Consider the following 19,451-nt stretch of genomic DNA (forward strand, 5'->3'; position numbering starts at 1 on the left):
CCCGCTCTTAAATCTAGTAATATTGCATTTATATGTACATGGTAGAACTACAACAGGTCAGAAAATATTTTTAATGTTTTACTTAGCTCAAAGAATCGAAGCAGATTGCAGATTTTCAAATTGTCATAGCTATATATTGTACTTTATGTCTATTCTACAAAAGGGAGAAACCGATTTCATTGGGCCACAACTCCAATCTAATTAAAAACCGATCTCTCATCGCTCCTGTTTCTGATATGTCGCGTGGGAGATCTAACGAAACCGGCTTTGAGGTCACATGTGAGTGAACTAAAAGTTATGAATTTATAAAGATATGTAAATAAGTTGACGACCTATTAATAAGCCAATCAAAAAAGTTTATGAATTATTTTGACTGACGATTTCGTCGTAAATAAAATGAGTTACATCCCTTTGCCTTACGTTAAACTTCCAAGATCGTGGAAGACTCAATTTCATTGGTCGAAAAAGACACACCTACGAGGTCACTCACATGTGACCTCAAAGCGGGTTTCGTTAGATCTCCCACGCGACATATCAGAAACAGGAGCGATGAGAGATCTGTTTTTAATTAGATTGCCACAACTCCTATTACTAAGTAAACCATACAAAGTCGGAAATATTTGTGATATGTCATATAAATGTAGTGCTATGTACTTCCTAAAATTTAAAGGAAATACAGAGGGTTCAATTTTCCAGGGGGAGTCAATTTCTCAAATTACACAATGTCTTATCAAGCAGTCTTCAGAAAATGTCGTCCTGACCATGCATGAAATATTTGCCACTGGACGGTGAGCAACCAATCAATCTTCAGAAAATGCCAGTACCTAGACAGGAATATGACAGCTATTTTCCGTTAAATCCGTTGTTTGGTATAGTCAATTATTTAATTTTGTTAGATATAATTGACCATTTTTGAATTCACCATGGAGTTCGGTATTTTTGTTTAAATTTTTCATTGATAGACAGAGGTGTACCAGTATATTCCTGTTCTAAAGATGGGCATAAAAATAGTATTTTGACCTTCACTATCTAATTGAAACAATCTACATAAATTTCATATCAATAGATTGGAAATGTGATAACCTTAGTTACAAGGCTAATGGTCCTGCAGTGATCTCCCCAGAGCCTTTTAGCATCATGGTAATGTGATGCTATATTGCTTGAATGTGATGCTATCTGAATAGATCTTGTTATAGGTTATGTTATGGATGTGATGCTATAATTTTTAAAAACAAGATGGTATTTCAAATTTCTCTGTTTACAAGGATACTACATAAAATGTCTGGGGAGAACACTGTCCTGCAGAGGTTGATCAGTTTCTATGACACTTTTCTCCCTTATTTTCAAGCTGAATAGGTAACCTTTAGAATGTTAAGAAAATATTATTATTTCTTATACAGATATTTGATCATCAAATATACAAGGATAATGGTACTGAGGAAGCTGGCAATTCAGATTGCTTGTACATAAAAACATGTCTTGGTCGGGTGACATATTATTTTTTTCTGTGAATTGTCACAACTTCTGCTTGCAAATTAAAAATTAGATTCAGCTTAAGTCTATAAAACAAATTACATGGCACATATGTGATAGCTTAAGTGTGTTCTGTTTCGTGATTAAAAAAATAACACTTTTGATTTTAGTGTATTTATTACATTTAAATTATTTATAGAGGCAAGATTTAATTCCTGAGCATATACAAACAATAAAGAATATAAATAACAAAAAAAAAACAATATCTCAGTAAAAAAAGAATAAGAAAGAAGTTGGTAGATGTCGAAGGATGAGATCAAATTATAACATTGAAAAACAAGTTATTATTAATAGAATGAAATTATATTTTCATGTGAAATTTAAAATTAAACTTACAAACACAAAGGATTTAACCAGAAGACAGTTAAGAAAATCAATGAAGAGGAAAAACTAAAGCTTGGACCTGTCATAAAACTCTTTTTAAAATAAGATAAAAACTAATGACCGGTGATTATTTGTACACTTCAAATAAGTCCTGGTTATTTTATTTTTACATCTATTTTGACAATAGTTAAAACACAGAATGCAATAAAAAAATGAAAATGCAAACAGCAATCAGTTTAAGATGTAAAAAATGATTGCTATTCTGTAATTCTAATAAACACAAAAAATTACACCATTATAACATGTATAAATTAAATCATTATTTAAATATCAATATTTCCAACAGCTTTAAAAGAATTGGATTTGTGCTATAAAAAATATTTTATAAATCTAGAAAAAATAAAACACCATTAAATTGGAATTTGGATAAAAGCAACATCTTGGTAAAAAATATATTCAATGAAACATCTCACACAATTGTATAATTTTTAGAAAGACAACACATTAAATATATGAATAATCAAAGTGCTTTAATATGAGACTCCATTTTGCAATTTTGTGATTTTTTTTCAATATAACATCAAATTGTATTTTGCTTGGCAAATATAAAATTTGAGTAAGATTTTTATTCCTTTGTTCATGATTGAACATTTAAAGTTAGAAATTGTTTTAAAAAATTCATACACAATACATTGTAATTTTTGATAAAATAATTCTTGACAAGTATGGTATTTCAAATACATAATAATTATCATATTGTTACTAAAATATTAAAGTATTACATTTATTATCATCAATATATTGCATGACATAACCTGGATAGGATCAAATAATGATTACATAACTGCACTGTTTTGTTTAAACAATCAAAGGTAGTGATAAACCATGGAGGATATAGATATCAAGACAGTGCCATAGGGTTTTGCTTGCTTTCCAAGCAATCTTTACCCAAAAATGAAATTAAAAACTACACAAAGATTTCCATCATAAAAATAATACATTCATCATGTCAATCTGAATTCTTTTCCTTACTTTGAACTTCTTCTTTTGCTTTAATTCAAAATGGCAATGCTATTGTTTCCATTGTCGTCATGGACTTTTCAAACAGATTACCCAGAAAGGCCTCAGACAATATCTTGTCTTCATGGACTTTTCAAACAGATTACCCAGAAAGGCCTCAGAAAATATCTTGTCTTCGTGGACTTTTCAAACAGATTACCCAGAAAAGACTCAGACAATATCTGTTAATTATCATAATATATGCAAAATGAGAAGTCTCTTGTTATGATAAAATAGAAAATAAAACCATTTCTATGTATCTACATGTAAAAAACAATTCAAAAATAAAATAGTATCAAAGCCTTGACTCCAACAACTTTAAATTTGGATATTAAAATTAGAAATTCTTGATTAGTTCAAGAACAATAATATCATCTTCACTTCCATACGTCTACTTTGGCAATGGTATGTTCCCTAAGATTGTATGTGAGTAAAAAAAAATACATGATAAAGATTATAACTGTAGGACTATTAATATTATTACAACCAAAAGAATTCCAAAAATGATTGTTTCTGTAAAAATAACTGTCCTTATAAGGAAAAATAGGGAAATGTGCTTCAAGTTGACCTCAGTCAGAAAAGTTGACCTTACATAATAATAATAATAATAATACTTTATTCAGAAGCAATACAGTTTATAGAATATACATTTTAACATTTAATTTTTAAATGCATTAGTGTGATATAAGTAACAATAATTATACAAAAGACAAATATTATGGTGTAGAATTACAACAAACTAAATAACAGTAAATTTCTTTCCTCTTTTCTTTTTTGAAAACTAAATAACCTTTGTAGATGATCAAATATACATTGATAGTTGTTGATTGCTTTATTAGAAATTTACTTACCAGAACAAAAATGAAATGTGAAAACTGCCTGTATAAACCAGTACACACAGCTAACAGAGTACTGTTATTGGGTACCATGCATGTATAAATGTCATTTTGTAACAACAAATACTGATTGTCAACCCTAATTCAAGTACATAATTGTCTGTTTTTCTAAAAAAAATGTTTTATCAATTGAAACATTTACTGCCTTCTAATGACTCAAAACTTTTTAAAGACAAGTTTACAATGAAATATAAGAATAATAAATTAAAAGTTTCAAAAAATTAAATAGTAAAATTCCCAATTACTTACTTTTTTAACCTACAAAATATATCTGCTCATTTTGATTGACTTCAACTAACTAACAGAGGTGAATCTGATGAATGGAAATATGTTTCCTTTGTTGATTTTTATATGATTTCTATTCTGTATGAGTGATTTACCTTATTTCTAAATAACCAATAGACCATGACAAACAGAATATTTTGATGTGTTAATAATGTTTGTACTCCAAAATGTCATTAATTTGTTTTAAGATATCTTATCATTGCAACATGTACAAGTATTGTGGTGATGTTTTCGAAATATTTTCCTGTTAGAATTGAAGTAATTTATAACATCTAAAGAATAATCTTAAGGTGGTACCCAACACCTTAACTAAAATTAATTTGGCTCGTTTATTTTTCTTCAAATTTTGACAAAATATTTACTTTGATGCTTTGACAAAATTATAAAATTTTCAAAAAATTTGAACCAACCGTTTAATCAGAAAAAATACACTGGTTATATAGCAGTTTGACGAACACTTATTTTGATCATTGAGAAGCTTAATATTCCCTTAACAACACAACGTCATTAAAACGTTCTGCTGATTTTACAGAGTTATCTCCCTGTAGTGTTAGGTACCACCTTAAATTAACCCATGAGTACCCCTGATATTTCACAATTTTAAAACAATATAGCCAGTAAATGGTTAAGCATGCTTAAAAAATTATTCATTTAGTTTATAATATGAAACATAACTCAATTTTAAGTTAAACAACATACATAAATTTCAAATTAGGTTAATGAACATGTACATTTAAAAACATCTAAATGGACAAATAGATTTTGGCATTGGCGGACAATATAAATGAAACATCAGCAAAAAACAAACTAAAACATTAAAAATGTAAACTATAAAATTAGTGGTGAATAACTTTATGTTTTGCAATTGTTTCTATTTTGATACTCATATACATAGTGGACTGTAAAAAACAGGTGAAATCTAAAAACATACACTTTAACTTCAGTGTATGCACATTACACAAATATTCATAACTGACTAGATCATAATGATACTGAAATCCTGTAGAAAACAAGTGTGTGCATAAAATAAAAACTGCTGACACATGTATTTTTTTTTCCTTTGAATATTACCTCTTGACTATACTGTTGACAATATATTTTTGATTTTTTTTTTAAATAAAATGGTTTCTTGGTTTTCAGATGTTCATTTATAGTCCAGATAAAAATTAACAATACTTTGATTATTGCATGGTACAGTTTAAACTGAACCCCTGTTACAGTGTATACTATATAGTCAGACCCCTATTGAAACAACAAACCTGGCTGAGATGAACTATTGTTTCAGGATATAATATCATGGTTTTGACAATGTAATCAAATTTAAAAATTTCAACTTTAAGTTGGGTTTTAAAATTGTCTATAGAATAACTAATCGAAGAATTCAAATAGAGAAAAATATTCAACGAGTGACCGAACAACACATTAATTAACGAATGCGCATAGCGCATGAGTTAATTATCAGTGTTGTTCGGTGACGATTTGAATATTTTTCGATATTTGAATTCTTTAATTAGTTATTCTTTTTATTACATTGGCAAACGGCTTTTTTTAAAGAAATTAATGTAAAACATGTAAGGAACTATATCTTTTTTCTACGCATTCACAATTTGTTTTGATCCGCCGTTATCGACGTCTTGACAACACCTATTGTTGTATGACGTCAGAGAGTGAAATAACCACGTTTATTTCACATGTGAAATTATCGGTTTTTATTTAACTGGGAAATCAATGTAATTCATTGCAACCAATGTAATAAATGGTTTTATCTAAATCAGTAAAATACAATAATCCTTCACAGCAGAAAAAAAACTTTTAACTTATTTCAAGTTTGATTCTTTATCATATTTCAAGACTTAATAATAATTGAAGCCTCCATGTGTATTTGGACTTTTTTTGTCCATTTCTTGTTATACAACCTTTGGAATGCAGAAACATGAAAATATGTTTATCATAATACTATCTGAACACAATAACAAATGTAAACACCAGAACACCTATCCTGCTTAATTTATAATACTTTGAACATTTTTCTATCACAGAATTGGTTATATAAAGTTTTCATTGGTTTATATATAAAAAAAAATATTTTCTCTTAATCATAACTGGACTGTTATCTGTTTCTTTCTGAACTCCAGGAGACTTTTAGTTTTAGCACCAGGTCTGTCAAGGTTTATAGCATGACCACATCTTGGTATAATGTCTACCTGTTGTAAATTGGGAAGTTTTCCTTTTAATATCTCTGCTCCTGATACATGTATTACCTAAAACAACAGAAGTTACAAAAACATAAGCATTATATTTGGAAAGAACTGGATGAAGAAAGAAGATTAAAGGTAAATATCAATAATGCAGGAAAAAAATTAACTGTTGACATAGACATATGTCTTGCTTGTATGTAATTTCAAAAGTATAAAGCACATGTTGAAATCTACATGGTAACACATTAACTCAGAACTAAGCAAAATATTTAAAATCAGGTCATGAATGAGGGGACAAGGCCAAATAATCTTCATAGAAATGAGGGGACAGGGCCAAATAATCTTCATAGAAATGAGGGGACACTTCATAGAAATGAGGGGACAGGACCAAATAATCTTCATAGAAATGAGGGGACAGGGCCAAATAATCTTCATAGAAATGAGGGGACAGGGCCAAATAATCTTCATAGAAATGAGGGGACAGGGCCAAATAATCTTCATAGAAATGAGGGGACAGGGCCAAATAATCTTCATAGAAATGAGGGGACAGGGCCAAATAATCTTCATAGAAATGAGGGGACAGGGCCAAATAATCTTCATAGAAATGAGGGGACAAGGCCAAATAATCTTCATAGAAATGAGGGGACAGGGCCAAATAATCTTCATAGAAATGAGGGGACAGGGCCAAATAATCTTCATAGAAATGAGGGGACAGGGCCAAATAATCTTCATAGAAATGAGGGGACAGGGCCAAATAATCTTCATAGAAATGAGGGGACAGGGCCAAATAATCTTCATAGAAATGAGGGGACAAGGCCAAATAATCTTCATAGAAATGACAGGGCCAAATAATCTTCATAGAAATGAGGGGACAAGGCCAAATAATCTTCATAGAAATGAGGGGACAAGGCCAAATAATCTTCATAGAAATGAGGGGACAGGGCCAAATAATCTTCATAGAAATGAGGGGACAAGGCCAAATAATCTTCATAGAAATGAGGGGACAGGGCCAAATAATCTTCATAGAAATGAGGGGACAAGGCCAAATAATCTTCATAGAAATGAGGGGACAGGGCCAAATAATCTTCATAGAAATGAGGGGACAGGGCCAAATAATCTTCATAGAAATGAGGGGACAAGGCCAAATAATCTTCATAGAAATGAGGGGACAGGGCCAAATAATCTTCATAGAAATGAGGGGACAAGGCCAAATAATCTTCATAGAAATGAGGGGACAGGGCCAAATAATTTTCATAGAAATGAGGGGACAGGGCCAAATAATCTTCATAGAAATGTGGGGACAAGGCCAAATAATCTTCATAGAAATGAGGGGACAGGGCCAAATAATCTTCATAGAAATGAGGGGACAAGGCCAAATAATCTTCATAGAAATGAGGGGACAGGGCCAAATAATCTTCATAGAAATGAGGGGACAGGGCCAAATAATCTTCATAGAAATGAGGGGACAGGGCCAAATAATCTTCATAGAAATGAGGGGACAGGGCCAAATAATCTTCATAGAAATGAGGGGACAGGGCCAAATAATCTTCATAGAAATGAGGGGACAGGGCCAAATAATTTTCATAGAAATGAGGGGACAGGGCCAAATAATCTTCATAGAAATGAGGGGACAGGGCCAAATAATCTTCATAGAAATGAGGGGACAGGGCCAAATAATCTTCATAGAAATGAGGGGACAGGGCCAAATAATCTTCATAGAAATGAGGGGACAGGGCCAAATAATCTTCATAGAAATGAGGGGACAAGGCCAAATAATCTTCATAGAAATGACAGGGCCAAATAATCTTCATAGAAATGAGGGACAAGGCCAAATAATCTTCATAGAAATGAGGGGACAAGGCCAAATAATCTTCATAGAAATGAGGGGACAGGGCCAAATAATCTTCATAGAAATGAGGGGACAAGGCCAAATAATCTTCATAGAAATGAGGGGACAGGGCCAAATAATCTTCATAGAAATGAGGGGACAAGGCCAAATAATCTTCATAGAAATGAGGGGACAGGGCCAAATAATCTTCATAGAAATGAGGGGACAGGGCCAAATAATCTTCATAGAAATGAGGGGACAAGGCCAAATAATCTTCATAGAAATGAGGGGACAGGGCCAAATAATCTTCATAGAAATGAGGGGACAAGGCCAAATAATCTTCATAGAAATGAGGGGACAGGGCCAAATAATTTTCATAGAAATGAGGGGACAGGGCCAAATAATCTTCATAGAAATGTGGGGACAAGGCCAAATAATCTTCATAGAAATGAGGGGACAGGGCCAAATAATCTTCATAGAAATGAGGGGACAAGGCCAAATAATCTTCATAGAAATGAGGGGACAGGGCCAAATAATCTTCATAGAAATGAGGGGACAGGGCCAAATAATCTTCATAGAAATGAGGGGACAGGGCCAAATAATCTTCATAGAAATGAGGGGACAGGGCCAAATAATCTTCATAGAAATGAGGGGACAGGGCCAAATAATTTTCATAGAAATGAGGGGACAGGGCCAAATAATCTTCATAGAAATGAGGGGACAAGGCCAAATAATCTTCATAGAAATGAGGGGACAGGGCCAAATAATCTTCATAGAAATGAGGGAACAGGGCCAAATAATCTTCATAGAAATGAGGGGACAGGGCCAAATAATCTTCATAGAAATGAGGGGACAGGGCCAAATAATTTTCATAGAAATGAGGGGACAAGGCCAAATAATCTTCATAGAAATGAGGGGACAGGGCCAAATAATCTTCATAGAAATGAGGGGACAGGGCCAAATAATCTTCATAGAAACGAGCTTATTAATGCTGATATAACTGTATATCATAATATCATTAATTTACAATAAATGGTACTCCTTTTAAGTGATCTAATCCAAAACTTTCACATTCTAACAAGTTATAAATCAATTAAGAATGTGTGATGTGTTGGAGCCACATAAACTATATTGAAATTAGATGTTCCAATGATCATACAACAGCATACAATATATTATAGATTTACCATTAAGGGTCACCTACAACAGACCTATTAAAAAAATATCAAAAATGATGATTCAAGTAATGCCAACTCTAGACACAGCACCTAGCTGATTGTATAAATACAAAAATACTTTAACATCATACTGTAAATTCAGGAATATTACTGCCTTTTTTGAAGATTTCACTAAAATTCCAGATTAATTGTTACGACTTGAGGAAAATTTTCATACAGGTATATGTATCAGATACCAGAATGCAAATTTGTATTATACATGTATTATGAGACTCATCTAGTCACATTATTCTCACTAATAATAGGCATTGCCTGTCTGATCTAGTAAGTTTCATCTCTTTTTAATTCATTCACAAAACAAAATGTCAAGACTTGGGAAATTTACTGATTTACATGCATTTAAAATCACATCTTATTTTGAAATTTTGAATCCATACCTGATCTTCTTCTCCCCAGACAAGGTGTGTTGGAACTGTAATGGTGTCAGATATCTTTTCTAATAACTGGCTGTTTTCTAACATGGCTAATGCTTTAAACACTGCAATGAAAAGAAAAGAAATGAAGGAAGTTTATACTTCAAAAAAATATTGTATCATAATTTTTTACAATTAAACAAAGCTAAAGCCATATGATGAAAAATTGTCTTGTATGATTTTCATTTATTTTTTCCTCTCCTTCATTTTAAAAAATAAATACAACAGTTGATTTCATATTAATTTCCATGAACACCATAAATTTATCTCCCAATGTAGGGTGTGCTTATTAAAACTCTCATTTATAGTTTTTGTTTTAACCAAACTCAACATTACTGCATATTAACAAGTTACAATACAATGAGTGGAGACCATTTATTGTATAGGTTTAACTGATATTCAATATGTGTGTGTGTGTTTTGTGTTAGTTTTTTTATTGAATTTTTCTATCATTTTCATCTTCTAATCTTGCCAAGGTGAAAGATTTTAAGATCTAAATTGTGTGCCAACTTTAAAATCGAAGAATAAAGATTTGGAAATCCCCAAAAAGCAACAGAATTGATGTGTGATCTATTGATAGAAACTAAGAAATGGGTTTATTGGTAAAAAGATGCGTAGCATTTTATTTTTCGCATCTTTCTGACATACTGTCCATAGACCATAAAATCAATGAATAAAATTACCAAGATTCTATTATTTTTTTTAAAACACTTCACAATATAAATATTAAATATTTTGTCACCATGGAATAGTTATGGAATCTTCCACATTGAGTGTAACTGAAGAGTCTGACTTGAAACATTTTTATCATGGTATTCATGATGAGTTTCGTGTAATCAGTAAAAATGCAAAAAGATTTTTTATAGATTTTACAAATTCTGCAATATCATCACTAATTAAATAATGTAAATAAACTAATACAAATTTAAGTGCATGTTTAACAAACTAACATCTGTAATAGTATTTGTTGTATGGTCTTCTCATATCTACTGCTCCTTGTATAATCTGCAATACACATATATGAAAAAAAGATATATTTTTATTTCTCTACTTAAGTACAAATATATTTAAAATTAGAAATTATCGGTAAAAGGTGACAAAAATAACTGTAAGATACAGTTGTAATGTTGTTTTAATTAAATAATCACTGTTTAGTGTATTAGCATTTTGCATTGCAATCCCCCCTCTCCTTTCCCTTTAAAAAACCCTAAAAAAAACCCTACTTCTTTCTAAAATTTAATTGATCTGTTCTGCAATACTTATGATTATGCATAGATTTTTTTTTTTTTATAAAATTAAGATAATCTTTTTACCTGTTTTGGCATGAATATAGGTTTATGGAATTGTGCAAAATCTAATAATAATTGCATTTCATCTGGTGTTTTAGGTATCAATGGGCAAGCATGTAAAGCATCATCTTTTCCTGTGTCAAGAATTGATTGCACTATCTCACGGATTTTCACTGCTACATCTGTTTCAATGGGTGTCCTCACTATCAAATATATAAAATTACAGCTATCAAATTTCATAAAAACATTGTTCCTTCTTTACAGAAATAAATCATGTAAGTACAATAACGCCTATTCCTTTTCAGTAAAATTTAATTTAACTTTATACGTCATCCCCCTCTATGAAAATTAATTTAAATTTTATATGCAGGTCATACAAAGTTAACATAAGATGCCAAACATAAAAAAAATCTTTATTGAAATTGGAAATATATATATATATATATATATATATATATATAGTGTCTAAAAATAGCAACAATCAACATTCAATCTATCTAGGTGTGGATCAGTTTGTAAATAAACTAATGCAGTTACTAAATTATAGCTTTTTTCATCCCTCTCATTAAGTCCATCAGGTTCAGTATACCTGATGGACTTAATGAGAGGGATGAAAAATAGTTCTACCCAAAACCAAAGGACTAAATCATGAATTTCATTCTATTTAACTAAAACAACTATTTGTTAAGATTTAAAAATTGTTATGTACAATAAACGACAAAATAGACCATCAATCAATATGTTAAACTTTTACACGAACTTTGTGTAGCTCAAGCTACAAAGATATTTTTTTGTCATGCATCCGATTTCACCTAGATAGATGCACACGCCCGATGAAGCTAATTTGTTTAGCGAAATATTGCGTGAATAATATATAAAATATAACAACTAATTTTATAACACTCATTAGTGTGTTAAAGTTACATTCTTAGACACTTATATATATATATATATATATATATATATATATATATATATATATATATATATATGTAGAAGTCAGTTTACATATCCCAGAGAGGATAACCCCACCTCCCCCTCTTTGATCACCCAAAAAATTACTGTAAACAAACTAATTTTCATTAGCTATTTATTTTTGTGACTTTTTCAAGTAGAAAAATAACGTGAAGTTAAATCTTCACGAATATGTATAACTTGGATCTTTCTTCATTTAGGTACATCAACTTAATAGAGAATTGCGAAATTAAATTGTCGTGAATTGAACTTGAAAGGGCTAAACGCGAAATAAAGTATCCGCGAAAATAAGTTGGTTTACAGTATATAATTTGATTTTTAGCATAAAATTGTCAACTTTTTTATAGTAGCTTGAATCTGTGGTATTTAATCCATTTAATGGAATTCCTACCCCTTTAAAAAATCACTGATATATTGTATCCCTGAGTAGTATGTTATAACTTACTTGCAGGACACATCATAGTTACTCTGTCTACCATATCAGGATACTCTGCAGAAAATACACCAGCTAATGCACCACCCATGGACAGTCCAACTATATGGATTGGATCACTGTCAAGACCAATGGCAACTACAAACTATTATAAAGACAGTTGGTTTGAAAATACTACTATAATTATTCATATTTAAACTAACAATACAGTATTTCAAAAAGTAGTGTATTTGTACATGGAAATAAGATTTTGTTGATAAATGCAAACACATATATATTGCTTGTTATATAAAAATAGTATACACAAAAACTAATTATAAACTGCTGACTCAGATTTATGCATTTGATTGCACCTGTCATAAGTCAGGAACCTGATTTTCAGTGGTAGTTGTTTGTTAATGTGGTTCTTAACAGCAGTTACAATACATTGATATCTTTTGCACTTAATCCTTTAGCTGATTGGTTATGAGCAAAGTTATTTTTTAAATCAATTTGTTTTCTTAAAACAAGGTTATAGATTCAACTCAAATATAAATCATCAATAATAATCACAGGAATTTCTTTGTACATGACATACATTTGTTACATTCCACACAATATACATGTATTTTATTGAGTATGATGGCCTAAATAAAGTATGTTAACTTCTACTTCATTTGGTCTCTGGTCGGAAATGTCTCATGAGCAATCATTCCACATCTTCTTCTTTCTATTTCACTTTTGTATAGTTTGCATAGGAAACCCAAAGTTTACAGAATCATTTTTTTAAATATTGCCTCAAAAAAATCCTGTTGTTATAGTAACCATCATGTGATCAATTATGGTATACATTCCTTTATCTTGGAAAATACTAGAAACAACTTGGATGTATATGTTCAGGAGACAACATTCAATAAAACATTAAAAAGTATTTCACCAATATAAAAGCTTTTTTCTCAATAATTTCCTAAACCTTTGACATATACCTGTTTTATTCTTTTTATCTGTGAATAAAATGAGAGATCTTCTTCATCAGGAGGTATATCACTATCCCCATGTCCAGGTAGATCCATAGCTACTACATGTAAATCATTTGGTAACTTCTGCAAATATATGTACTGTAGATTTTCAGTTAATTTCAAAAGAATAATTTTTCCCTTTCTAATGGTGTCAGCAATGTCTGATGTCTTAATTGCAATACAAGACTATTTGCAAGAATCGTATATTAAGAGATTATCTGAATGTTTTCACTTATGCAAAAAAAAGCAACAGTATCAGGTACGTAATGACAAACATGATAAAAACATGCATTTGTTATTTCAATCGCATTAATTTGAGCTAACATCTTTACCATTAATTAGTGTTTCCCAATATCAAACACAACCATTAATTTCTAGACAATCACATAAAAAAAATTACCCCAACAACAGGGGACCACATAAATTTGTCAGCTGAGAATCCATGAAGAAGTAAAATGCTTGACTGCCCTTTCTTCTTCTCTCCCCTTTCACCATATGCTATTGTCATATCTCCAATATTGACCTTCTTAATTCTCATTCCACTGACTAACACTGCCAATCTGTAAAAGATAAAAGTTAAATAATCTCATTCCACTGACTAACACTGCCAATCTGTAAAAGATAAAAGTTAAATAATCTCATTTCACTGACTAACACTGCCAATCTGTAAAAGATAAAAGTTAAATAATGTGCTGTAAACACAATGGTTCCAAGTATTCTTTACAACGTACATTGTACAGGTTCAAAGTCTGCATGACCAAGAAAGCTTGAAGACTTGTATCTTTTATTAACCTTCACCAAGAAATATTATATCGGCATTCAGGAAAATAACTTGGTACTGGGATATGAGTATATAGTACATGTATGTACATGTACATGTATGAGACAACAGTTAACATGGTTAATACATGTCATGCATGTAGTTTGAAAATAAAAATAAAAATATCTGCAAGAATTCAATATTTTATCATTTTTATAGTACATGTAGTAAGAAACCCAAAATGAAAGTGAATGGGTTTGTTCAAAAATATGATGTTAACATTTAAGTCTATTTTCAGTAAAATGATAATAACAGATATAAACCTAGAGTTTTCAAGTTGTATATAATATCTTGCATTTTAAACCATTAATAGTGATTTTTTAATAAAATGAAAACCTACTTCATATATCCCTGTACAAACATTTCAGGTCTTTTCATGTAAATAAGAAGTGAGGCAGCAGTCAATGATGTGGCCATCATACCAAGTGAATACAATAAGTACTCTGTAAGCAGCATCATTATGGGTTTTCTGTCCAGTCTGAAAAATATAATCATATATAAATTGATTGTTGGTTGCTTAACGTCCAGTGCCAAATATTTCATGCATGTTCAGGATGATATAATCATATATAGTTTCCAATATAAGCATGCATATGATAAGTGTGTCATCCAGTTTTGCTAAAACATTTTTATTTAATTGTGTTGATGGCCAGCTGAAGCCCACCTCAGGGTGTGGTATTTCTCTCTGTGTTGAAGACCCATTGGAGGCTTTTGCTGTTTTCTGCTCTTGGTCAGGTTTTTGTCTCTATTTGAAAAATTCTATTTTTCCAATCTCAATTTTATTTTGCAACTACCAATTAATATCTTTTACTTTTACAGTAAATAACTATTATTGTTTGTTTAATTTTTAATCTGTGGAAACTGGGAGAATAAATGGCAAATCCATTAGCCATGTGCAGAATGTGATTCTTCAGATTCATGCGATTTGAAGAACTATAAAAAAAAATCTTCTATACAGTCCTTCATGCCAAATGGTGTACAAACTACAAAGGCAGTAGTAACTAAGTAAAAGGCACAACAATAAAGTTAAAACAAATCACTCATATATCTCAAATGTATTGCTATTAATAAAGAAGGGATTTTCAAAAATAGTTTGCATACATTGTACATTCTGATGAAATAATGTACATGTACGTGTACGTCATGCACATTGGAAAATCGTATTCCAGCAAAAGTGGTTAAAATTTACAGACATAAGTATTTAACAAAATCATAAATAAACCCATTTTTTGGTTGACTTAATCTTTAAAAAAGTTTCAGTTTATTGATTATACATGTACATGATAATATATAACTATCTTTCTGCTTGTCTGAAATTTATGACTAATTATCAATATATGTCTTTCATTACATGTATATATATAATACTTACTACCAAATATTGGATAATGACAACATGTCAACAAAAGATATTTTTTTGGTAAACAATATATACAATTTAAAAATTGTGCCTGAGGTGAAAAAATCTATAACTTTTTTTTTTTTGGGGGGGGGGGGGGGGGGTATGCGATAACAATGAAATTAAACATGTAAGCAACATGACAATAATCACCAAAAATCTCATCCTGAGGTCAAAGGAAAAATAATGAACAGATTTATGATGAACAAAATGAATAATTAGAATAAAAATGTAGGAAAAATCAAAATGAATAACATTGTACTAAATTGCTAGAGTAACAAATGTGTTTATATTTCGCAATATAAGGGCTTCTGTACATGCCATTTAGATAAACATGGAACTTCAGAAGCTATATATATACATTTACATGTAACAAAAATGTTTGCAATATTTTGAAATAAAAATATGATTGAAGGGGGTCTTATTAGGGGGTTCTGATCCTGGATCCTGCGTACATGGTGTATATAAAAATTTCAAAATGCTTTTAAATTCTTGCGAATATAAACCTTTCACATTTACGCAATAATTTTGAATTTACAATGTTTACAGTAAAAATAATATGCATCAACAAACTATTGTCTCCATCATAAATGACTCCTGGCTTTGACCATGTAAAAAATGTATATATATATATATATATATATATATAGGATTTTTCAATCTTTTTTTAACAATGGCTCAACCTGTTTTTGATGGTATTTCTTGGAATCCACAAGGGACTTTTTATAGAAATTCCCTGATTCCACTTAACAAATTTAAAACAGGGTTGGGGAGCAACACAAAGTTAATAATTTCTTTTCTACTTTTTTTTTTTTTTTATAAATTGGTACGAAGAATTGTTCAATTCTAAATAATCATGTCGCACTTAAAAAAAAAACTACCAAATTATTGTGAACTCGGAAGTAAGTATTCATGATTATGCATACGTGGTAGGCGTTGGCAGTCATGCCTTAAATATGGTGTACACATGAACATATTTCTGACGTGACAAAAACAACAGGTAGCGAATTTACATCGCCATAGAAATTTATGTTTAAAAAGCAATTCAGAGTATACACACACGTTTCTCTTTCAGTTGCAAATGTGTATTTTCACAAATAAGCTTGTCAGAATTGTACTTACAGACCTTACAGGTTATAAACATTAAATAAATAAGAAGAGTTAAAATTTCGTTTGTAAACAAAACGACCGGAAGTAAAATTCTAAAGATAATCGTAGGACTGAAAACGGACAACTGGTTTCGGAATTTCGTCGCCACCGAGCCATATCGAAAAGATCATCGAGTACACGATAAATTATTTAAGGAATGACTGTAATATTTTTTCTGTCTATTCGAAATAACGTAAACAATGTGGTGCACACTGAATAACGCACGTAGCGTGTCATTTGACAGTGTGCACCACATTTGTTATGTTATTTCGAATAGACAGAAAAAATATTATAGTCATTGATTACTTATAGGCTTAATTTAATTCTACATTCCATTTTAAACAAGAGTAAACCATGAAAAAACGTGTTTCGGAAATTCGTCGCTACCGAGCCATATCGAAAAGATCATCGAGTACACGATAAATGATTTACAAATATCATGAATAGCCTATACTTACAGTCGATTTTATTTCACTATATTATCTTATTCCCTTATTTGTTACTATATCAGTAATATCTTAAGTATCATGAAAATATATAAAATCAACAGTAGTATACCGCTGTTAGAAATTATGTGATTACCATTATACCTTTAGTCCAGCCTACCATCATACCATGATGACAATTTCTTTTTAGCTGAGGCCATGCTTTGAACTGAGTATGATTTCCATGAAAAGTCGGGCGATATCTTTTTGCGCCAAAAAGTAACTCATTTGCGCCACAACTTAATTGCGCCAATACTTCTTTTGCGCCACCTAATTTTCAAAACTATAGGTATCATTTGCGCCAATAAAATAATCATCTAATTGCGCCAATATATATAACAACTAAATGATTGACTTAAAATTCTTCTGATATGGTACACAGAAATTTTAAAAAGTCATCATCTTTGTTTGTAACTAACAACACCAATATCATCCAATATTCTGTAAAATTCTGCTTGATTTTTAGGTTGAGTCGGATGCAGTTTTCTTCTCTCTACATGTCTATATACATTGACTGACGCACTTGTTTTAAATCTTTCTTTTCTAAATTTTCTTCTTCAATTTTGAAGAGCTCTGAATTTATTATTTTTGAAGGTCGCTCTGCCAACATATCGGTTGCTTTTCTTTTGCGGGCAGTTCTATTTCTAGACATTTGTTTCATGAATATGATCTAATTCTCCATTCAAAATAATTGTACATGATTCATCTGTGAATAACCTAGCACAACATGACTTAACTGTACATCTCCACCTTAAAATATTACTCCAATTTTCTGTACAAATGCCTGACGGAATTCGTGTTCTTCAACATTGATGACCGGTTTTCCTCTTTTTTCTTGAATGGTATATCAGACATCTTGTCTCGTGAAAAAATATTCTATACCTAAACAACTTATTTTTTGATGAATTTTCTTTAATTTGATGAGTGTTAAGTTAAATCTTAAGTGGAAAGGTTAATTAAATGTATGATATAAGTAAAAAATATTAACAGGTAAATGTGGCGCAATTTCATTTCATTTATTGGCGCAATTAATACCATCAAAATAAAAGAGAGTGGCGCAATTAATACCTTTTCAAAACTGCAATTGGCGCAAATTGATTCTGCCCGAAAAGTCCCAGGTTGGGGGTATCATTAATAGTTCTACTAAGTTATGCGGTATGTCATGTATATATTTCGTATTTGGGATCACAGGCACTTGTCTCATAATCCCCCTATAAACCTTTAATATAATATATGTTATATCAGAGACATATGTCTCTGGTTATATAAAGGTATACAGGGGAAAACATTCTGAGACAAGTGCCTGTGTTTGGTATGATTTAATAGGAATTTCAAGAAGATTTTTATGCACCATTGACTTATTGACAACTCCTGAAAGTTCATATTCAGCTGGCAAATTAATAATATGTCGCCCGCCGGGTTGTATGGAAATGTTCTTAATATTGTATGATGAAGTTGAGATATAATGGCGTAACTCAGTATAAACTATAGATATAACCTTCTCGCTTGTTCAAAATTGCTGCCTAACTTTATATATCAAAATAGCGGGATATGCCTCAGTTAATTACTCTCCAAGTTAAAAAAAAAATTAAAAAAATCGTATATGTGGAAGTCGGTCTAGCGCCCGATACGTAAATGAATTATTGTGCTTTCTGTCTGTATGTTTTTTTATATGAAGATTTAATTAAATAATGAAATATTTTAAAGGATATGAAACACAAATATCGATTGGGTGATATCACAACATAAAATCTTATGATTATGGAGAAAAAGGAAGGACCTCATTTAACCATTGAAAACTTGAATGGTAAAAAGTCATGCTATGTTTCTTGTCGTACGATTGAATCCGAGTAACCAAATATGACTCTATATATGCATTCACTTATTTTTTAATTTATTGATAAATAATTTAATCCGGTTTTTCTTATTGACAATTTTTTAAATCATATTTCAACTCTTTTCTAATTTTAATTCACTAAATTTACCACGTGTATATATGATACATCGTATTGTAATTTTTTTTAAATTTTATTTATTAAGTCTCATTTCTCAATAATATTGTATTATAGTCTTTGCATTTACTTATGCATTTGTTATGATTGCCATTACTTCTTTTCCTTTGTATGTAG

General features: G+C 30.7%; 1 protein-coding gene across 1 annotated transcript; it reads right to left on the reverse strand.

The window, feature by feature from the left end:
* Nucleotides 1–5,145: 5,145 nt before the first annotated feature.
* LOC139482999 (monoacylglycerol lipase ABHD6-like) lies at nt 5,146–16,892 on the reverse strand. Its single transcript, XM_071267032.1, has 9 exons — nt 16,811–16,892; nt 14,630–14,767; nt 13,870–14,029; nt 13,437–13,553; nt 12,484–12,616; nt 11,088–11,266; nt 10,725–10,779; nt 9,739–9,839; nt 5,146–6,358 (listed from the first exon to the last, which is right to left on the reverse strand). The coding sequence occupies exons 2-9, from the start codon at nt 14,746–14,748 to the stop codon at nt 6,194–6,196; spliced, it is 1,029 nt and encodes a 342-aa protein (XP_071123133.1). The 5' UTR covers nt 14,749–14,767; nt 16,811–16,892; the 3' UTR covers nt 5,146–6,193.
* Nucleotides 16,893–19,451: the final 2,559 nt, after the last annotated feature.

The sequence above is a fragment of the Mytilus edulis genome, chromosome 1, assembly GCF_963676685.1.
Source record: "Mytilus edulis chromosome 1, xbMytEdul2.2, whole genome shotgun sequence".
Lineage (NCBI taxonomy): Eukaryota > Metazoa > Mollusca > Bivalvia > Mytilida > Mytilidae > Mytilus > Mytilus edulis.

What these genes read in the sequence shown, in the direction of transcription:
- LOC139482999 (XM_071267032.1), bottom strand. Translation starts at nt 14,748, where the DNA reads ATGATGCTGCTTACAGAGTACTTATTGTATTCACTTGGTATGATGGCC. An exon ending in TGTGGTCCCCTGTTGTTGGG is followed by an intron (nt 13,554 to 13,869) that starts GTAATTTTTTTT and finishes ATATATTTGCAG; the next exon opens with AAGTTACCAAATGATTTACA. An exon ending in CTATATTCATGCCAAAACAG is followed by an intron (nt 10,780 to 11,087) that starts GTAAAAAGATTA and finishes TGTGTATTGCAG; the next exon opens with ATTATACAAGGAGCAGTAGA.